Source organism: Babesia bigemina, scaffold Bbigscaff_72647 (genome assembly GCF_000981445.1).
Source record: "Babesia bigemina genome assembly Bbig001, scaffold Bbigscaff_72647".
Taxonomy (NCBI): domain Eukaryota; phylum Apicomplexa; class Aconoidasida; order Piroplasmida; family Babesiidae; genus Babesia; species Babesia bigemina.
Genome location: NW_012237237.1, coordinates 19611 through 41677, shown reverse-complemented (window position 1 = coordinate 41677; position 22067 = coordinate 19611). Strand labels below are relative to the sequence as shown.

The following is a 22067-nucleotide window of genomic DNA, read 5'->3' as shown; positions in this document are numbered from 1 at the left end:
CGATGTAGAGTGGGTTAAGGGGCGATGTAGAGTGGATAAAGGGGCGATGAAGAGTGGATAAAGGGGCGATGTAGAGTGGATAAGGGAGCGATGTAGAGTGGGTTAGGGAGCGATGTAGAGTGGATAAAGGAGCGATGTGGAGTGGGTTAGTGAGCGATGTAAAGTGGATAAAGGGGCGATGTGGAGTGGGTTAGGGAGCGATGTAGAGTGCATAAAGGGGCGATGAGGAGTGGGTTAGGGAGCGATGTAGAGTGGATAAGGGAGCGATGTAGAGTGGATAAGGAGCGATGTAGAGTGGAGTAAGGGGCGATGTAAGTGGGTAAAGGAGCGATGTAGAGTGGGTTAGGGAGCGATGTAAGGTGAGTAAAGGAGCGATGTAGAGTGGGTTAAGGGGCGATGTAGAGTGGGTTAGGGAGCGATGTAGAGTGGATCAAGGGGCGATGTAGAGTGGGTTAGGGAGCGATGTGGAGTGGGTTAGGGAGAGTGGGTAAAGGGGCGATGTGGAGTGGATAAAGGGGCGATGTAGAGTGGATAAAGGAGCGATTAGAGGAGGTTAAAGGGCGATGTGGAGTGGATAAGGAGCGATGTAGAGTGGATAAGGGAGCGATGTAGAGTGGATAGAGGAGCGATGTGGAGTGCGTTAGGGAGCGATGTAGAGTAGATTAAGGGGCGATGTAGAGTGGGTTAAGGGGCGATGTAGAGTGGATAAAAGGGCGATGTGGAGTGGGTAAAAGGGCGATGTAGTTTGGGTTAAGGGGCGATGTAGAGTGGGTTAAGTGGCGATGTGGAGTGGGTTAAGGGGCGATGTAGAGTGGAGTAAGGAGCGGTGTAGAGTGGGTTAAGGGGCGATGTAGAGTGGATAAAGGGGCGATGTGGAGTGGATAAGGGAGCGATGTAGAGTGGGTTAAGGGGCGATGTAGAGTGGATAAAGGGACGATGCAGAGTGGATAAAGGGGCGATGTAGAGTGGGTTAAGGGGCGATGAAAAGTGGATTAGGGAGCGATGTAGAGTGGATAAAGGAGCGATGTAGAGTGGGTTAAGGGGCGATGTAGAGTGGATAAAGGGACGATGCAGAGTGGATAAAGGAGCGATGTAGAGTGGATAAGGGGCGATGTAGAGTGGATAATAATCACCACTCTGGTCACCACTGTCATCGCTGCCGTGACCATGTCATCGCTGCCGTGACCATGTCATCGCTGCCGTTACCTGTCATCGCTGCCGTGACCATCAACTGTCATCGCTGCCGTGACCATGTCACCGCTGCCGTGACCATGTCATAGCTGCCGTAACCATCAACTTGGTCAGGTGCTTGGTCAGCTGTTTGGTCAGCACATTGGTCAACACGTTGGTCAGCACCTTGGTCAGCACGTTGGTCAGCACTTTGGTCAGGCGGTAGGTCACCTCACTGCTCATATGCTTGATAATAAACGTAATCATTACTCTGTCTATAACATTAGATGTCAGTTGCCCATCGGGTTATTGTGATCAGCTGCGCAGTAGATACCGCACCCTGTGGAACGGCCGGATGCGGAAGTATATCATGGCGCAGATGACGACGATGACGAGGGCGACGACAGCGGCGATGATGTAAGGGGCGTGGTTAGAAGCGGTGGTAGACTGTCGACCGGTTTGCTGCTCTACACGGGGGGGAGAGGGGGATCCGGGGGAAGAGACGCCGCCCTGTGAACTGACAGTAGTTTGGGAATGGGAGGAGGAGAGGCGTTTACGTTGACAACAGTTACACATACAGCCGTCATTACAGTTTTTACATCCCGAATCATGGCATTCTCCTCCACTTCGGCGCGGGTGGACAAACTCGGCACATTGCAGACACACCGGTTTACATCCTTTGCAACACTCTGGGCAGCAATAACAGTCACGCCGAGTGCATCCATTGTGGCACTTCCAACACTGCGCCATCTTCCCCTCCCAGTCCCCTCAACCTGCGAACATATCAATCACTCAAGCAACGCACTCACCAACTGCAACACTACCGCTGCCGCTCCCAGTCCCCTCAGCCTGCAAGCATATCAATCACCTAGCAACGCACTCACCAACTGCAACACTACCACTGCCGCTTCCAGTCCCCTCAACCTGCGAACATCAATCACCTAGCAACGCACTCACCAACTGCAACACGTACCACTGCCGCTCCCACTCCCCTCAGCCTGCAGACATATCAATCACCTAAGCAGCACTCACCAACTGCAACATGGCTTACTTAACCCTCACCACTGTATCCCCCCAGCCCAGGCCACCGACACCCACGCTGCCCGGGATACCACAGCTGTGCCTGACGCGACGCATGTGATCGGCACCAACTGTCACTCTAAATTATTGAATATTCGCAACGCTATGAAAATCGCAGCGACCCGTGCGCTCAACTCCCACAGTGCAGCAGCACCGTGCTACGAGCCGCGGTATCGGCGCCATGCTGGCGGAGCGTGTCGGCTACGTGCCTAAATGTGATATTAACGATCGCTACATTGCTGCCTCTAAATGCTACTTAACGAGGCCAACGCCGATTACGCCACCCTGCCAGTGACTCGCAACACACGACTTAAGTCACCCGCCGCGGCCCTCACGACCGCCTACGTTAGCGACCAATCACCCAGCCTCACGTGACACTCACTCATCCCCTCAACCTGCGAACATCAATCACCTAGCAACGCACTCACCAACTGCAACACGTACCACTGCCGCTCCCACTCCCCTCAGCCTGCAGACATATCAATCACCTAAGCAGCACTCACCAACTGCAACATGGCTTACTTAACCCTCACCACTGTATCCCCCCAGCCCAGGCCACCGACACCCACGCTGCCCGGGATACCACAGCTGTGCCTGACGCGACGCATGTGATCGGCACCAACTGTCACTCTAAATTATTGAATATTCGCAACGCTATGAAAATCGCAGCGACCCGTGCGCTCAACTCCCACAGTGCAGCAGCACCGTGCTACGAGCCGCGGTATCGGCGCCATGCTGGCGGAGCGTGTCGGCTACGTGCCTAAATGTGATATTAACGATCGCTACATTGCTGCCTCTAAATGCTACTTAACGAGGCCAACGCCGATTACGCCACCCTGCCAGTGACTCGCAACACACGACTTAAGTCACCCGCCGCGGCCCTCACGACCGCCTACGTTAGCGACCAATCACCCAGCCTCACGTGACACTCACTCAATGGGTAACGCAGACACCGCTCACTGTCAACGCACAGCTCAACGCACCAAACAATCAACGTGCTACAACACCCACCAAATTACGGTTCATCCACCAGCTTATCACTTTGCCTGGTTGCTAGGTTAACACGTTGCCTGCGTGCTAGGTTAGCACGTTGCCTGGTTACCTAGTCAACACTTTGCCTTTGTGCCAGCTTAGCACTTTGCCTGGGTGCTAGCTTAGCACTTTGCCTGGATGCTAGCTTACCACTTTGCCTGGGTGCTAGGTTACCACTTTGCCTGGTTGCTAGTTTAGCTCTCTACCTGGGTGCTAGCTTAGCACTTAGCTTGGTTGCTAGCTTAGCACGTTGCCTGGTTGCTAGGTTACCACGTTGCCTGGTTGCTAGGTCAACACTTTGCCTGGTTGCTGGGTTACCACGTTGCCTGGGTGCTTGCTTACCACTTTGCCTGGTTGCTAGGTTAACACGTTGCCTGAGTGCCAGCTTAACACTTTGCCTGGGTGCTAGGTTAGCACTTTGCTTGGTCGTTCACTCATAACTTAATCTAGGTGCTATCTAGTTCACAGGTTGCCGCTAGAGTAATTCGAAACATTAGACTACGTTTGGTTTTTAGGTGAGTAGGTGAGCTATGGTAAGTGAGTGTAGTAATTACAGACGTGAGTACAATTACGGTTGTAGATACGATATCTTGGCAAGCCTTCCGACTTGCGCAGCAGCCAACAATGACTGCGCCGTTATCTTGTGCGACGACGGTATCCTCAGGTGTGAGCGTATGTGGAGCACATCCAGTCTGCCAACCATGACGCAGATGAGGTAGAAGAGCGATAGTGACCAGAGCGCGACGGTGGTGTAGAAGAACTTCTCCCTGATTTCCCACAGGAATTTAGGAATATATTCATGGACAAGTCTTGCGAGAACAGATTTGTCCGAGCATATTGATTCCAATGCTTTGCAGAAATCCTGGCACGTACGTTTCGTTTTCTTATCTTTTGCACCGCTTAGTTCATATGGGCTGCCGAACGTGAAACCTGCAGCGTATATAGCTGCGTGGGTGTTGCGGCAGGTGACAATGGAATTACATTCATGCTCATGCTTGATATTGTCGATGTACTTGGCATTCGGAGACCCGTAATATGTATTCACTTGACAATCTTTGACACAGCTTCTATCATGACATCGTGTCCCTGCTTTATTGCAGTTACGGCAACACTGTTCATACAACTGTTTGAGTAAGTCCCAGAACGTCTCCGATATGTAAACAACCCACGACAAATACTGGCTGGCACATTCCTTAGAATACACCACTCGGACATCGTAACTGATCGATTGCAAATACGCACCACAGGGGACGTTTGGCATTGATGTCTGAGATTTGCATTCCACCAGGCTGAATATATCACCGTTAAGCTGCTTCTTTTCGCCGGCAGTATGACTGTCATGCTTACTGGACTGCTGTATGGAAGTGACGTCCAACATTGTTTCAGCATTATTGAAGTTGGCCTTTTTAACAGCATTTTCAAATGCCTCTTGTTTATGCTTTCTACCGCCGCCGTTCCAGTTTGACAAGTAACCTTGGAAGAAACTGAACATATCGCCAAGCGTCTGCGGTGGCTGTCGGAGGAGGCAGTTAAGCTGAGCACACAGCGTACTTAGAGGTTTGTCATTCAACCCACAAAACTGATAAAGAAGTTTCCAGAGTTCCGAGCCTTTCTCCGCACGTGACGCCGTGATGCCTAGATCACTAAAGCCCATGGGCGTTTTACATGGGATACCTCTGTGTTTAGAGACGGTACATGTGAGGTTGCAGCCAGGCTTGTCAAACTTATGAGGGAGGAAACCTGGCAAACCATCTTCCAAGAAAGATTGCAACGGAGATTTGAGCCCACAATTGGGATGTTGGTTACACGTTTGGTCAGCTGTTTGGTTGACCATTTGGTTGCACTCTTGACCATTGATTTGCTTGGGGCACTGCTTGCTGTTGCAGTTCCACGCTGAGCCACCGATGTCCTTGCCGTACCAACAGTCTTTCCAACCGCTTCTATCGGGACCGTTCTGACACTGGCTGTATAGGAAACGCAGTTGGTGATGGACTCTATTCAACATATCAACTAACATATCAAAGCATTCACTACTGCGACTAGGATACAATAGATTATCTACGTTGGTATAGAAATCACAGGCGTACCGGCCACCTGCGTGACCGCGTCCGAGGATGGCAACCAGCGTCTTCTGAGAGAAGTTGCAGACCTGATGAAGAGTTTGCGGTAAGTTGTCATAAGCGATTTCTCTGGTGGCAGATAGTTTCAAATCCGTCGATGGAATTTTCGAATAATCTGCGTGATCCTTGTACGCTTCAGGTTTATCAAAGAGCTCCTTCATGTAGGAAGAAACCTTGGTTAACATTGGATCACATAACAATCCGCTCAACCACTGCAGCATTTGATAGATGTTAGATGGTGCTTTGGGTTTCTCGATGTAGCGGAGGTGCGTCACTCTGCAATATGTGGCTACCTGGCCGACAAGGTTACTAAGTGAGCCATTATCTGTTTTTATGTCCGCGTTGCTGAAAATATGTCTGTCCCTTGAATCTCCAACCAGAAAATCTTTAATTCTATTACCAGTGCACTGGTCACTATTCCTCAACTCACCATCTTGCTTATCAGTGATCGACACTGTGAAGCCACGGCTTCTAAACCACCGGCCAAATCTGTTGTCCTCTTTCAATGTGATTTTCGAAGTTTTATACTGATCACATCCAGATAGTAAATTGGCCAAATCGTACTTCACCATCTCCAGGATAGTCATTAAAATCTTAGCGCAATTTTTTCCATCTTCCGTAACATTTCCGGTATGTGCATATACTAATAACGTGTTTTCTGACCCCTCGTATTTGTTCACATACACCCGCTCCATCTCCTTGACAAACCCCTGCAGCCCCGCTCTGACCGCATCGAGCAGCTCCGGGTGCCGGGGGTTGGCGAAGTGGGAGGGGTGGAGGAGGTGGAGGGAGGAGGAGAGGGTGGACAGGAGATTAGTGTAAGTATTGTCAAATATATATGTTCGGCGTTGATTAGTGTTGATTTTGAGGTGATCGAGTAAATCGGTGAATTTGGATTTGACGTCGGTGAGTTTGGCGACGTTGGGGTCTTCGGTAGGAGACTGAGTTTTATTTTCAGGAGTAATTTGATTATTGATATATGTATGAATATTAGTGAAATAAGTGTGGAAATTGGTGGATAAATCTTTGAATTTTTCAAGATGCTGCGTGCCATTCAGTGGTGACGTCAAGGACTTGGCAAGCTCACTAATTTTGTCAAACAATTCAGACCTATTTGAATCGTTAAATGTAGCAGTATTTGATAATTCTGCAGTGTACTTTGTACCCTCCAACGTCTTCATCAACCCCTTGAAACCAATGGTCAAATCCCTGTCAATCTCCTCCGGCAACCCCGCCAACTCCTGGCTGACCTTGTCCGCGAACGCGGTGAGGAGGGCCTTGACGGAGGAGACGTAGTTGCGGCGGGCGGCGGTGGTGAGGGTGGAGGTGGCGATGTCGATGTTTTCGTTAACATAGGATATAAGATGGATAATGGTCTGTTCGCCAGAATGTTTGGCATCCCTGGTAATGAATTCGTGTACATTTTGTATGGCTGTACCTAGCTTCTTACGCAAAGTTCTTAAGGAGTTCTTCACTTCGTTAATACCCCTTTGGGTTTCACCTTTAATAGTTACAACATCATTATACATCATTTCTTTTAGGGTTTTCAAATGCTCCTTTGCGTAATATCCGGGCACTTTAACAGCTTCGCAAAGATCATTAACTTTTGCGTCCACAACCGAAATTTGAGTTCGCAGTGCACTAATTTCATTTTTTAAAAGCTCCAAACCACGGACTTCATTCTTAATACTGTCATCTATATTACACTCCAATGTACATTCTTTAGCTTCGAGCATTTTCACTAATTCTACTAGGTAGTTCGTGACGCCATCTGGTTTCGATCCAGGACCACCATTGTTAGTAACCAGTTTTGTGATCTCATATAGCTCCTGTACAATTGACATGAATTGATCCCTCACAGCACCTACATCTTTGTCGGCATTCTGCTTCGAGACGTATGCCTCAAAGTGTCGTAGCGTGTGCTCAGCTACTGTTGTGTAAGCCCGTTCGACTGCCGTTTTGTCAGATGCATACTTTTGCAGATTCGTGAGTTGGACTTTGGTAGCTTGAGATGGTTGCGTATGTACATCTCCTGGATCTGATGACACCGATGACGCATCATCCGGCCATTTCTTTCCAACGCTTTCGTTAAGGTCTTTTTGGATAGCGCCATACGCAGATTCGTCGTACTTCATTCTGCTACCACGTGAATTTTTTTGAAATGCTTTTAAAGCTAGGTATACGGAGTCCTTAGGACTGCCATTATACTTCGCGTACCCACTAAGCCACGTTTGAAGCTTAGGTGCTGATGAATTCAGCTCTGCAGCAATCAGGCTAAGATCAGCTTTCACAGCTCCTCTATAAAACTTATCAAAATAAGTACTGATAACATCTATAATCTGATCTTTCAAAGTCTTCAGATCCGTCTTCAAATTATCTTCCAATGTGGTAATATTTTTTTTCGCTGCTTCAACCAGCCGTCCCACTCCTGCCCTTGCATCTTTGTAAGCCGTGAGGAGTTTTTCAGCTTTGTTTTTTAAATCCGTGGCCGTCTGAAATATTTTAGGGTTACTACTTTCATCGACTCTTAAACGTATGTCCGAGCACTTCAACGTCGCCTTTTGCACAATGTTGTCTGCCGCCTGCTTCCATGTTACTAACTCTTCAACTTTTTTCACCAAACAAGTATCAATTTCCTTCGTTGTATCTTCGACATCTTTCCATTTTTGCGGCTTTTCACCCTCACCATTCCAGTTAACATGATTATACATAACATTCAAAGTTCCTTCCATCGCACTTATAACTTCTTCGGCCTCAGCAAGCAACTTCCCTAACTCATATATGTACCCTTCTAACTTGTGATTAATCTCTTCAAGTTTTGTTTTGATATCCGTAACTCTGAATATTAGCGCATCAACCAGATATCTGACGTCTTTTTCAATTTTTTCGTTTATGTTGATTCTAAGATTTGCTAGAACATCAGTTATTTTGGCATTCATGTTCATCATATCGTCCAGCGCTTTTTTAGACTGGTCGTCGAGGCGCCTATTCTCATGCCTCACAGATTTCAATGCACTAATAACTCTAGCACTCAAATTAGCATTTAAGTCAATGATGTCGAAATTTACGTTCTTCAAGCTATTGTCAAGGGCAGCACCTTGATCAAGAGACTTCTGCACCAAGGGCATGGCCTGGGAGACTGCATTGCCGATGACATCAAAATCAGCTGAAACAGCATTATCATTTAATATATCACTTACCTGTTTTTCGAGCTCTTTGATCTCTTCTTGTAGTTTCTTAATTGGCGTACTAACTTTCTCATTGGACTCTCTCACTTCTCTGTTGTACTTCTCGATTTCCTTGGGCAACTTTTCGAAAAGCCTTTTAAAGCCATCGTGCCCTGAGCAAAGATGTTTGTTAATTTCATTACTTACAAGATTTTTTAGCATTGTTTTACCCACACTGTAAGGCTGTTTCTCGCTGACATCCTTAAGCACACCACTCAAAAATCCCATCACCCCGTCACACAGCCTGTCCAGGTCAGAGTAAACAATCCCCTGGCCAGTGTAGCCTTTGGAAGCAGAGTCGAAGCCGAGGAATTTCTCGAGGCCGGAGCAGAGGTTAGTAAGGATGTTATTAGGGTTGTTATTTAAGGTGTTTTTTAGGTTCACAATTTTACCAAATTTCTTGTCAAGCTCCCTAGGCGGCACATGGTCAGGGCAGTGGCAAGAGGTGGAAGAGGGGAAGTGAAGGGTGACAAGGGACAAGTTATTGTGCTGGTTAATAGAGGTCATAGGGGTATCATGGCGAGGTAATTCGAGGGATGTGGAGTGGGTTATGGAGCGATGCGGAGTGGGTTAGGGAGCGATGTAGAGTGGATAAAGGGGCGATGTAGAGTGAGTTAAGGGGCGATGTAGAGTGGGTAGAGGAGCGATGTAGAGTGGGTTAAGGTGCGGTGTAGAGTGGATAAGGGGCGATGTAGAGTGGGTTAAGGGGCGATGTAGAGTGGATAAAGGGGCGATGTAGAGTGGGTTAGGGAGCGATGTAGAGTGGATAAAGGGGCGATGTAAGGTGGGTTAAGGGGCGATGTAGAGTGGGTTAGGGAGCGATGTAGAGTGGGTTAAGGGGCGATGTAGAGTGGATAAGGGAGCGATGTAGAGTGGGTTAAGGGGCGATGTAGAGTGGATAAGGGAGCGATGTAGAGTGGATAAAGGGGCGATGTAGAGTGGATAAAGGGGCGATGTGGAGTGGATAAAGGGGCGATGTGGAGTGGATAAAGGGGCGATGTAGAGTGGATAAAGGAGCGATGTAGAGTGGATAAAGGGGCGATGTAGAGTGGATAAAGGAGCGATGTAGAGTGGATAAAGGGGCGATGTAGAGTGGGTAAAGGGGCGATGTAGAGTGGATAAGGGAGCGATGTGGAGTGGATAAAGGGGCGATGTAGAGTGGATGAGGGGCGATGTGGAGTGGGTTAGGGAGCGATGTAGAGTGGATAAAGGGGCGATGTAGAGTAGGTAAAGGGCGATGTGGAGTGGATAAAGGGGCGATGTGGAGTGGATAAAGGGGCGATGTAGAGTGGATAAAGGGGCGATGTAGAGTGGGTTAGGGAGCGATGTGGAGTGGGTTAAGGGGCGATGTAGAGTGGGTAAAGGGGCGATGTGGAGTGGATAAAGGGGCGATGTAGAGTGGATAAAGGAGCGATGTGGAGTGGGTTAGAGAGCGATTAGAGTGGATAAAGGAGCGATGTGGAGTGGGTTAGGGAGCGATGTGGAGTGGATTAAGGGGCGATGTAGAGTGGGTTAAGTGGCGATGTGGAGTGGATAAAAGAGCGATGTGGCGTGGGTTAAGGGGCGATGTGGCGTGGGTTAAGGGGCGATGTAGAGTGGATAAAGGGGCGATGTAGAGTGGATAAGGGAGCGATGTAGAGTGGATAAAGGGGCGATGTAGAGTGGGTTAGGGAGCGATGTGGAGTGGGTAAAGGGGCGATGTAGAGTGGAGAAGGGAGCGATGTAGAGTGGATTAGGGAGCGATGAAGAGTGGGTAAAGGAGCGATGTGGAGTGGGTTAAGGAGCGATGAAGAGTGGATGATAATCACTACTCTGGTCACCATGTCATCGCTGCTGTGACCATGTCATCGCTGCCGTGACCATGTCATCGCTGCCGTAACCATGTCACCGCTGCCGTCACCATGTCATCGCTGCCGTGACCATGTCATCGCTGCCGTGACCACTAACTTGGTCATGGCATTGGTCATGGCATTGGTCAGCACATTTGTCAACACGTTGATCAACACTTTGGTCAGCACATTGGTCAACACGTTGGTCAGCATATTGGTCACCACGTTGGTCATGGCATTGGTCATCAACGCAATCAATACTGTCTAGACATTAGATGTCAGTTGGCAGTTAGGTGCTCAGTGGGATTTGGATTACGATGTTGGCGCTAACAAATTGCGGAGTTTAGCTGTGGAACGCGATGCAGAAGGGTATCTTGCGTACGAGGAAATCGCGGATGTTGCGGCCCACCGGGAAGCGGAAGATGCACAGGTCCAGCAGGATGATGGCGACGATGATGGCAACGATGACGGCGGTGATGGCGGAGGGGGAAATGGAAGGACCTGTAGAAGATTCTGGAGAATAGTGATTTTGGGTTTGAGCTTCGGTATGGGAGCCACGATCTTGAGTGACGGCGTGATCCTGAGTGTCAGGGGAAGCAGCGGATTGCTGTTGAAGGGTGAGAGACTGGAAGGAGACAGTACGTTGTTCACTTTCACGTTTCTTTTTACAACTGTTACACTCACATTGACATGTCTTCTCCTTGCCTTTACATTTGACGCTACATGGCGAAGGTTTGCAATCGTAAGGCTCCCGGCCATTAGTGCGCTTCCACACAATTGGAAGACATTCATAGCAACTGTTGAAATCTTTAGTACATTCCACACAACACCAGGGACAACAATTACATACTTCATATCTTCGACATCCATTACTACACCTAGTACACGCATCACCTGGCAAGTACGTCTTCCCTCCCATCTTCCCCTCCCACTCCCCTCAACCTGCAGACATGTCAATCACTTGAGCAACGCACTCACCAACTGCAACACGTACCACTGCCGCTCCCAGTCCCCTCACCCTGCAAACATATCAATCACTCAAGCAACGCACTCACCAACTGCAACACATACTACTGCCGCTCCCAGTCCCCTCACCCTGCAAACATATCAATCACTCAAGCAACGCACTCACCAACTGCAACACGTACCACTGCCGCTCCCAGTCCCCTCAACCTGCAAACTTATCAATCACTCAAGCAGCACTCACCTACTACAACACGTACCACTGCCGCTTCCAGTCCCCTCAACCTGCGAACATGTCAATCACCTAAGCAGCACTCACCAACTGCAACACTACCACTGCCGCTCCCACTCCCCTCAGCCTGCAAACTATCAATCACCTAGCAACGCACTCACCAACTACAACATGACTTACTTAACCCTCACCCCTGTATCCCCCAGCCCAGGCCACCGACACCCACGCTGCCCGGGATACCACACCTCCGCCTAACGCGGCGCATGTGATCAGCACCAACTGTCACTCTAAATTATTCACTATTCGCAACGCCATGAAAATTGCAGCGAACCCCGTGCGCTCAACTCCCACAGTGCAGCCGCACCGTGCTACGAGCCGCAATATAGACGCCATACTGGCGGAGCGTGTTGGCTACGTGCCTAAATGTGACATTAACGATCGCTACATCGCCGCCTATAAATGCTACTTAACCGGGCCAACGCCAATTACGCCACCCTGCCAGTGACTCGCAACACACGACTTTGGTCACCCGCCGCGGCCCTCACGGCCCGCTACGTAGCGACCAATCACCCAGCCTCACGTGACACTCACTCAATGGGCAACGCGGACGCCTCTCACAGTCAACGCACAACTCAACGCAACAACCAAATTACGGTTCATCCGCCAGCTTAGCACTTCGCCAGTGGATAAAGGGGCGATGTAGAGTGGATGAGGGGCGATGTGGAGTGGGTTAGGGAGCGATGTAGAGTGGATAAAGGGGCGATGTAGAGTAGGTAAAGGGCGATGTGGAGTGGATAAAGGGGCGATGTGGAGTGGATAAAGGGGCGATGTAGAGTGGATAAAGGGGCGATGTAGAGTGGGTTAGGGAGCGATGTGGAGTGGGTTAAGGGGCGATGTAGAGTGGGTAAAGGGGCGATGTGGAGTGGATAAAGGGGCGATGTAGAGTGGATAAAGGAGCGATGTGGAGTGGGTTAGAGAGCGATTAGAGTGGATAAAGGAGCGATGTGGAGTGGGTTAGGGAGCGATGTGGAGTGGATTAAGGGGCGATGTAGAGTGGGTTAAGTGGCGATGTGGAGTGGATAAAAGAGCGATGTGGCGTGGGTTAAGGGGCGATGTGGCGTGGGTTAAGGGGCGATGTAGAGTGGATAAAGGGGCGATGTAGAGTGGATAAGGGAGCGATGTAGAGTGGATAAAGGGGCGATGTAGAGTGGGTTAGGGAGCGATGTGGAGTGGGTAAAGGGGCGATGTAGAGTGGAGAAGGGAGCGATGTAGAGTGGATTAGGGAGCGATGAAGAGTGGGTAAAGGAGCGATGTGGAGTGGGTTAAGGAGCGATGAAGAGTGGATGATAATCACTACTCTGGTCACCATGTCATCGCTGCTGTGACCATGTCATCGCTGCCGTGACCATGTCATCGCTGCCGTAACCATGTCACCGCTGCCGTCACCATGTCATCGCTGCCGTGACCATGTCATCGCTGCCGTGACCACTAACTTGGTCATGGCATTGGTCATGGCATTGGTCAGCACATTTGTCAACACGTTGATCAACACTTTGGTCAGCACATTGGTCAACACGTTGGTCAGCATATTGGTCACCACGTTGGTCATGGCATTGGTCATCAACGCAATCATTACTCTGTCTAGAACATTAGATGTCAGTTGCCAATTAGGTGATCAGTGGGATGTGGATTACGACTTATGCGCTAACAAATTGCTAAGCTCAGCTGTAGAACGCGATGCAGAACGGTATCTTGCGTACGAGGAAATCGCGGATGTTGCGGCCCACCGGGAAGCGGAAGATGCACAGGTCGAGCAGGATGATGGCGACGATGATGGCAACGATGACGGCGGCGATGGCGAAGTAGGGAGGGGGGGAAAGTGTTATAGTCACATCACTGCTCATGTGATTTTTCATCAATGCAATCATTACTGTGTCTAGAATATTAGATGTCAGTTGGCAGTTGGGTTGTGGTCATTAGCTGCGCAGTAGATACCGCACCTTGTGGAAGGGCCGGATGCGGAAGTAGCTCATGACGCAGATGACGAGGATGACGGGGACGATAATGTAAGGGACGGGAATCATAGTAACCTTGCTGCTTATGGCATTGGTAACCAACGCAATCATTACTTTGTGTATAACATTAGATGTAGTTGCCAGTTAGGTGATCGGTGGGATATGGATTACGATGTTTGCGCTACCAAATTGCATAGTTCAGCTGTAGAACGCGATGCAGAAGGGTATCTTGCGTACGAGGAAATCGCGGATGTTGCGGCCCACCGGGAATCGGAAGATGCACAGGTCGAGCAGGATGATGGCGACGACGATGACGAGGGCGACGGGGACGATGATGTAAGGGGTGAGGGAAGTAGTCACCTCGTTGCCCATGTGATTGTTCATCAACGCAATCAATACTGTCTAGACATTAGATGTCAGTTGGCAGTTAGGTGCTCAGTGGGATTTGGATTACGATGTTGGCGCTAACAAATTGCGGAGTTTAGCTGTGGAACGCGATGCAGAAGGGTATCTTGCGTACGAGGAAATCGCGGATGTTGCGGCCCACCGGGAAGCGGAAGATGCACAGGTCCAGCAGGATGATGGCGACGATGATGGCAACGATGACGGCGGTGATGGCGGAGGGGGAAATGGAAGGACCTGTAGAAGATTCTGGAGAATAGTGATTTTGGGTTTGAGCTTCGGTATGGGAGCCACGATCTTGAGTGACGGCGTGATCCTGAGTGTCAGGGGAAGCAGCGGATTGCTGTTGAAGGGTGAGAGACTGGAAGGAGACAGTACGTTGTTCACTTTCACGTTTCTTTTTACAACTGTTACACTCACATTGACATGTCTTCTCCTTGCCTTTACATTTGACGCTACATGGCGAAGGTTTGCAATCGTAAGGCTCCCGGCCATTAGTGCGCTTCCACACAATTGGAAGACATTCATAGCAACTGTTGAAATCTTTAGTACATTCCACACAACACCAGGGACAACAATTACATACTTCATATCTTCGACATCCATTACTACACCTAGTACACGCATCACCTGGCAAGTACGTCTTCCCTCCCATCTTCCCCTCCCACTCCCCTCAACCTGCAGACATGTCAATCACTTGAGCAACGCACTCACCAACTGCAACACGTACCACTGCCGCTCCCAGTCCCCTCACCCTGCAAACATATCAATCACTCAAGCAACGCACTCACCAACTGCAACACATACTACTGCCGCTCCCAGTCCCCTCACCCTGCAAACATATCAATCACTCAAGCAACGCACTCACCAACTGCAACACGTACCACTGCCGCTCCCAGTCCCCTCAACCTGCAAACTTATCAATCACTCAAGCAGCACTCACCTACTACAACACGTACCACTGCCGCTTCCAGTCCCCTCAACCTGCGAACATGTCAATCACCTAAGCAGCACTCACCAACTGCAACACTACCACTGCCGCTCCCAGTCCCCTCAGCCTGCTAGCATATCAATCACCTAGCAACGCACTCACCCACTGCAACATGACTTACTTAACCCTCACCCCTGTGTCCCCCCAGCCCAGGCCACCGACACCCACGCTGCCCGGGATACCACAGATGCCCTGACGCGACGCATGTGATCAGCACCAACTGTCACTTTAAATTATTCACTATTCGCAACGCCATTAAAATCGCAGCGAACCCCGTGCGCTCAACTCCCACAGTGCAGCAGCACCGTGCTACGAGCCGCGGTATCGGCGCCATGCTGGCGGAGCGTGTCGGCTACGTGCCTAAATGTTATATTAACAATCGCTACATTGCCGCTTATAAATGCTACTTAACGAGGCCAACGCCGATTACGCCACCCTGCCAGTGACTCGCAACAGACGACTTAGGTCACCCGCCGCGGCCCTCACGGCCGCCTACGTTAGCGACCAATCACCCAGCCTCACGTGACACTGACTCAATGGGCAACGCGGACACCTCTCACAGTCAACGCACAACTCAAAGCACCGGGCAATCAACGTGCTACAACACCCACCAAATTACGGTTCATCCGCCAGCTCAGCACTTTGCCTGTGTGCCAGCTTAGCACGTTGCCTGGTTGCTAGCTTACCACTTTGCCTGGTTGCTTGCTTACCACTTTGCCTGGTTGCTTGCTTACCACTTTGCTTGGTTGCTAGCTTAGCACTTAGCCTGGCTGCTAGGTCAACACGTTGCATTGTCGTTCACTCATCACTTAATCTCTACGCTATTTAGTTCACAGGTTGCCGCTAGAGCAATTCGAGACATTAGACTACGTTTGTCGGTTAGGTGAGTAGGTGAGCTATGGTAAGTGAGTGTAGTAATTACAGACGTGAATACAATTACGGTTGTAGATACGATATCTTGGCAAGCCTTCCGACTTGCGCTGCAGCCAACAATGACTGCGCCGTTATCCTGTGCGATGACGGTGATCGTAAGTGTGATTTGATGTGCAGCACATCCAGCCTGCCAACCATTACGCAGAAGAGGTAGAAGAGAGATAATGACCAAAGGGCGACGTTGAGCCATATAAAAGGTTCCCGAATTTTGAAAAGGAATTCTGGAATAATTTTGTGAGCCAACGTATGAAGTGTATTTCCTTCCATAACGGCGTTTCCTAATATTTTGCAAAAATCGTTGCACGTGCGTTTTCGTGATGTAACATCCATGCCGCTCAGTTTGGATAGGTTGCCAATCGTGAAACCATATCTGCACAAAGTAGGAAGCGTAGCCTTGCAATTGGCGATGCTGTCACATGAGTCAGCGTGACTAGGCGTGGCGGTTTTCGTTGTTACGCTACATGTTGAAGCACACTTAGCAACGCGGCATTTTGGCCTATCACCACCGCAATGCTTCTTGCAATCTTCAAACAATTTCTTAAGCAGGTCATAAAATGTCTCAGTCAGGTAAACAATCCACGACAAATATTTATCAGCGTGATTTTCAGAAAACATGCAATGAATAGATAATGATAAAGATTGCAAATACGGTCCACAGGGGAAGATTGGATTCTGCTTCGGATTGCAGCCAACAAGGGAGAACAGGTCACCGTTGGTATGGGTAGACGCAGGAACGGATTCATGAGAAGAGCTCTTGAACATCGACGTAATGTCCAATCTGTTGTTGTCGTTTTTGAAATTGGCATCTTTTACAGCTTCCGCATAAGGCAGTTCCCGATGTTTCATGCGTTTCGTATTTCCATCATAGTACCCATCAAGGAACCCGTAATAAAATGCGAACATCTCACCCAGTGTTTTCGGCGCACTGAGAATAGCGCAATTCAGTAGACTGCACATCTTAGCCAGAGGAGACATCTGATTGCCGCAGAAGCCAGCAAGCACATCCGCGATGCGGTGCCCTGTTTGCGTAAGGGAAGCAACGTGACTGATGTCGGCAAAGCCCATCGGCGTGATACACTGTATGCCGGCATGAGACTTAACGTTGCACTCCAGTTTGCCTTTTTCATATTTGATTTGATGCGGCAAGAAGCCCTGGAGACCGTCTTCAAGGAAGGATTGCAATGGCGATTTTACTCCGCACTTAGGGTGTAACTTACAGTTTTGGTTCCTCTTTTGGTCAGCTATTTGCTTGCACTTTTGGTCAGCACATTGGTTGGTATTGCACTGCCATGACGAGCCGCCGACGTCTCTACCGTACTCACATTCCAGCCAACCGCTCAGCGAAGTGCCGTACTGACACTGTTGGAATAGGAAGTGCAGCTGAAGGTACACGCGGTTTACAATCTCACGCAACATACACAATAACGTGTCCATATTACCGGGATACATGAACCCGTCGTAGTTGGTATTGAACTCACAAGCGTAGATGCCATCGGCGTGACCATTGCCAAGCAGACAGGTGAGCACGTCCTGCGAGTAGTGGCAAACCTCTGCCAGTTCACCGCTTAATATACGAGAAGTGATGTCATACGGGTATGCCGACAGAGAGGGGGGCTTGGCTTCCACAACAACGAAATCAGTTACAGCCTCCGTCTCTTTTTCGTCTTTCTCAAACAGCACATCGAAGCCGTTGAGTGTTAGGTCGTTGTAGACGGTACTGGAAGTGAGGCCGCACAGCCACTTGAGCATGTCAAATACGGAGCACGGATATTTCCTCGCGGCGAAATGAGGCAAATGACGAACGGTGTAGTAATCGTGGAGGTGGTCGAACAGCTTCTTGAGGAGTCCATGATTTTGTATGCTGTCCTTATCTTCTTTCTCTTCGTCTTCCTTGGTGACAAGCTTGTACGTTTTACTATCAATGCCCCTTATGCTTGCATCCAACTTCTGGTGAATATGCCCGCCCCTGCACTCCACAGTGTTCCGCAGCTCACCGTTATGCTTGTTCGGGCCTGAGCAGACAGTGTAACCGCTGCGCTTGAAAAAGCTTCCGAGTGGATTGGTGATTGTATTACCGTGTTGCGCAGTTTCCGTTAGCGAAATTGTTTTGTGCTCCCAGGCAGCTTTATTCGCACAGTTTTGCCAAAGCTCATGCAAACCGTCGAATAGTCTTTGTAAGCAACTAAAAAATACTTTACCACATTTTAACGCTTCTTCAGTTGGCTCAGATTTCGGAGGTTTACCAACGTCCTTCACCCAAGTAATTTGTTTCCCCGAGTACCTGCTCACGTACTGCTTCGCGAGCTCCCCGTGGAACGCCCGGACGCCGCGCTTGACGACGTTGAGCAGCGGGGAGGCCTCGGCGAATGCGGTAGGGGTGAGGGTGGTGAGCGCGGCTTGGAGTTCGGCGAGGCGCAGGGAGACGTCGGCGGAGAAGTGGCGTTGGTCGTGCATTGCGGACAGGAGGGCGGAGAGGGCGGAAGAGAGGGGGGTGAGAAGAGGGGAGTGGTATTTAACCACATCAGACTGCCGCGTCAAATCTTCCAGCAAATTTGCAAAAAACTCTTTAACCCTTTTAGTATAGGAGCTGAGATGGGCACCAGAATTGAGCAGTTGAGCAAACGGCCCTTTCAGATTTTTCATGAGTCCTTTCAGACCTTTTTCCATGTCGGATTGGATAATGCTTTTTATTTGAGGAATTTGGATATCAACAGACTTTTTCAAAGATTGGAATTCAGCTTTTCTCTGTGCGTTGAACATCTCCTGTACGTATTCTTCCATTTCATTGAATGAGTTAGTCACATGCTGTTGCAGATTTTGTTGCAGTAGCGGAAGTACTAATGTAGTGTACTTTCGTGTATCCTCTAATGATCTTTCTAGAGTTTGGATTGCCGTACCAAGAACGTTTTCTGCCTTGATCAGGATTGGGTCGATGGCTTCAATTTTAGCTGAAATTTCTCGCACTTCAGTTTTTAAGGTCTTCATAATTTCTTCAGCGTTTTTTCGCTTGCTGTCTACAGCACTGGGGAACGTTTTTAGTATGTTCAGTTGATTCTCAATTTGCTTAACAGAGGATTGGAGGGCCCGCTCAGATTGATGGAACTGTCCCATCAATTGCTCCAGGTTCATTATACCATTCGATCCGAACTTTCCAACTGCCTGTTCAATAGCCTTTTCAGCAGCATCCTTGATACGCTCTTTGACATTAGAGTTGAAGTTGTTGAGAACACGTTCAATATTATTTGTCTCAGTCTGAAGTTCGTTTTTAACGCCTTTAGTAAAAATGTTGTCAAGGTCTCTTATCTTACTCCTCATTTCGCTGAGCTTACCATCTACCCCCGCGTTCATGGCGTCGTATAGCTTTTTGTAAAGATCTACCGCTGTGTTGGATGGTGCATCCACGTTGGAGAATTCGCATTCTTTGATCAAATTCCCAATATCGGAGGCAAATTTATTGGCCCTACTAACAAGTCTCTGAAGAATGTATTTTACTGCAGTTTTGAGGTCAGATTGCTCAGTTACCCCTTTGCTATTATCTCTGACTTGGTTATCAACTTGTCTAGCGATCTCTGCATCTTTCCCGTCAATTACCTTACCGAGCTCCGTGGCAAATGCCGTGCAAACGCCATGGAGTCCATTAAGATTTTTCTCAACACTATCTTGCGCATCATTGAAATTTTCAGTAGCCTTCTGAATTACCTCAGAATTAAGCACTGTCTTTATTTCAGTTTTAAGCGGATTATGCAATTCATCGGCTTTGATAAGCGGGTTTGTGAAACGATTCGTACCAACGCCGTTCATACCACGATTGTTCGTTCCGTTGTTATCCTTGATATATTCTTCAATCCTTGTTTTTACCACACTATCCTCTTTAAGAATGTCGCCAATCCAACCATCCAAAACCTTTTCCCCAAATTTCGATTTCGTAAACTTTGCGGCATAAGATTTTACTCTAGCGACAATGGCGGAACATCCTTTGTCTTCGTAGTCTGAACCCTTTATCGTCCCAATTTGAGTTCTAAGATGTTCCAAAATGCTTCTAAGTTTTTTATCGCCGCCAACACCTACACCGAAAGTTGCGCCGAGCTTTCTGATTGCATTGTCAACTTCACTAATCGAACTTTTTAGATCCTGTTGGATCACCTTCTGAAACTTACCTTCGAGGCCTTTCGTCAGAGTCACTATCGAATTCGCACCGTTAAAAGTTAGCCTGTACAATGGTTCTCTGTCCGTCTCAAGCTGTTGCAACGCCTCTTTAACAATAAGATTGCTATCATTCATATCTTTCGTAAGCCCATTTATCTCTTGTTTCAATTCGCCCAATCCATGGCGTACATCTGTTTCTAACCCCTCTACCTTGGTCCTGACTTTGTAAAACTCACTGAACAGCGTCGGCTGCCCGTCACCATTTACTTTACAAAACTTTTCGATTTTTGCCTTAATCTCATTAAATCTGTCCGATATGTTCGCCTTGTACTTCTTATCAAATACATTTGTCGAGTCATCAACTAACGTATCAGCCAACTGCTTGGCTGATTGTACAGCTTTACGAATCGAATTAATGTGCGATTTCTTATTTTGCGTGAGATTGTGAATATCGCGGAACATTTTCTCGAACTTGTCATTTAATGTATTATTTACCTCTTGTATTTGTGTTCCAATTTCCATATTGACAATCTTAGGAATTGCACCGAACTTAACTTTTAACTTCTTAACGGAATCATAGACGCCAAGATCATTGACCGAATTCCAAAAATTATCGACAACTTGTTTTATTAATTCTATTTTGGGCGCTATTTCGTTCCTTAACTCATCGTCTATTTCATCTAGAGCTATTTCAGATTTTTCAACCTCTTGAAGGTATATGCTGGAGAAGCCCTGCCAAGTAGACAACTGATCTGTTATGGGATTGTCATCCATTTCGACCGACGCATGACCATGTAAAGTTTTTTCAAGGTTTGCTAATGGCTTTGTTATACTTTCATTCCTCTCCTCCACCCCCCTCACCCACGCCTTAATCCCCTGACTGACTTCGCGAATACTACTATCAAAATTGTTTCTATTATATTTAGCGAGTTTAATTTTTTCAAGGATGCCATTTAAATTATCATTGTATTTCTTAAGGTTTTCGTTCTTATTTACGTCAGTGATTATACTAAACAAAAATCCCATCACCCCGTCACACAGCCTATCTAGGTCAGAGTAGACAATCCCAGTGCCATCGTAGCCTTTGGAAGCAGAGTTGAAGCCGAGGAAGGTTTCGAGGCCAGTGCAGAGGTTAGTAAGGATGTTATTAGGGGTGTCATTTTAGGTGTTTTTGAGGTTTTAAATTTTGTCAAATTTCTTGTCAAGCTCCCTAGGCGGCACATGGTCAGGGCAGTGGCAAGAGGTGGAAGAGGGGAAGTGAAGGGTGACGAGGCACAAGTTTTTATAATGGTTAATAGAGGTCATAGCGGTAATATGACGAAATGATTCAAGGGATGTAGAGTGGGTTAGGGAGCGATGTAGAGTGGATAAAGGGGCGATGTAGAGTGGGTTCAGGGGCGATGTACAGTGGGTTAGGGAGCGATGTAGAGTGGGTTAAGGGGCGATGTAGAGTGGGTTAGGGAGCGATGTAAGGTGGGTTAGGGAGCGATGTAGAGTGGATAAAGGAGCGATGTAGAGTGGATAAGGGAGCGATGTAGAGTGGATAGAGGAGCGATGTGGAGTGGATAAAGGAGCGATGTAGAGTGGATAAGGGAGCGATGTAGAGTGGATAGAGGAGCGATGTGGAGTGGATAAGGGGCGATGTAGGGTGGGTTAAGGGGCGATGTGGAGTGGGTTAGGGAGCGATGTAGAGTGGTTTAGGGAGCGATGTAGAGTGGGTAAAGGGGCGATGTAGAGTGGGTAAAGGGGCGATGTAGAGTGGATAAGGGGCGATGTGGAGTGGATAAAGGGGCGATGTAGAGTGGGTTCAGGGGCGATGTGGAGTGGATAAGGGAGCGATGTAGAGTGGGTTAAGGGGCGATGTAGAGTGGGTTAGGGAGCGATGTAGAGTGGGTTAGGGAGCGATGTGGAGTGGGTTAGGGAGCGA

The 22067-nt window shown here is 48.5% G+C and overlaps 6 protein-coding genes across 7 annotated transcripts; all 6 read right to left on the bottom strand.

The window, feature by feature from the left end:
• Positions 1-1637: 1637 nt before the first annotated feature.
• On the bottom strand, positions 1638-2307 carry BBBOND_0003860 (hypothetical protein, conserved; the record flags this gene model as incomplete). Its single annotated transcript, XM_012915219.1, has 5 exons — positions 1638-1943; positions 1984-2019; positions 2059-2094; positions 2144-2168; positions 2222-2307. 5 exons carry the CDS (start codon positions 2305-2307, stop codon positions 1638-1640), a joined length of 489 nt encoding a protein of 162 aa, XP_012770673.1.
• A 1543-nt stretch (positions 2308-3850) lies between these two features.
• BBBOND_0003840 (hypothetical protein, conserved) lies at positions 3851-9136 on the bottom strand (the record flags this gene model as incomplete). 2 transcript variants are annotated; one of them, XM_012915217.1, is made up of 1 exon in its annotated part: positions 3851-9136. In XM_012915217.1, one exon carries the CDS (start codon positions 9134-9136, stop codon positions 3851-3853), a length of 5286 nt encoding a protein of 1761 aa, XP_012770671.1. The 2 variants fall into 2 exon arrangements, with proteins under 2 accessions (XP_012770671.1, XP_012770672.1); XM_012915218.1 differs by having other exon boundaries at positions 3851-8857.
• A 4238-nt stretch (positions 9137-13374) lies between these two features.
• BBBOND_0003830 (hypothetical protein, conserved) lies at positions 13375-13581 on the bottom strand (the record flags this gene model as incomplete). The annotated part of the gene is made up of 1 exon (XM_012915216.1): positions 13375-13581. The coding sequence occupies one exon, from the start codon at positions 13579-13581 to the stop codon at positions 13375-13377; it is 207 nt and encodes a 68-aa protein (XP_012770670.1).
• A 285-nt stretch (positions 13582-13866) lies between these two features.
• Positions 13867-14052, bottom strand: BBBOND_0003820 (hypothetical protein, conserved; the record flags this gene model as incomplete). The annotated part of the gene is made up of 1 exon (XM_012915215.1): positions 13867-14052. The coding sequence occupies one exon, from the start codon at positions 14050-14052 to the stop codon at positions 13867-13869; it is 186 nt and encodes a 61-aa protein (XP_012770669.1).
• A 97-nt stretch (positions 14053-14149) lies between these two features.
• BBBOND_0003810 (hypothetical protein, conserved) lies at positions 14150-15267 on the bottom strand (the record flags this gene model as incomplete). The annotated part of the gene is made up of 8 exons (XM_012915214.1): positions 14150-14603; positions 14657-14748; positions 14801-14825; positions 14862-14902; positions 14955-14979; positions 15014-15054; positions 15089-15128; positions 15194-15267. The coding sequence occupies 8 exons, from the start codon at positions 15265-15267 to the stop codon at positions 14150-14152; spliced, it is 792 nt and encodes a 263-aa protein (XP_012770668.1).
• Positions 15268-15997: 730 nt separating this feature from the next.
• On the bottom strand, positions 15998-21166 carry BBBOND_0003800 (hypothetical protein, conserved; the record flags this gene model as incomplete). Its single annotated transcript, XM_012915213.1, has 1 exon — positions 15998-21166. The coding sequence occupies one exon, from the start codon at positions 21164-21166 to the stop codon at positions 15998-16000; it is 5169 nt and encodes a 1722-aa protein (XP_012770667.1).
• Positions 21167-22067: the final 901 nt, after the last annotated feature.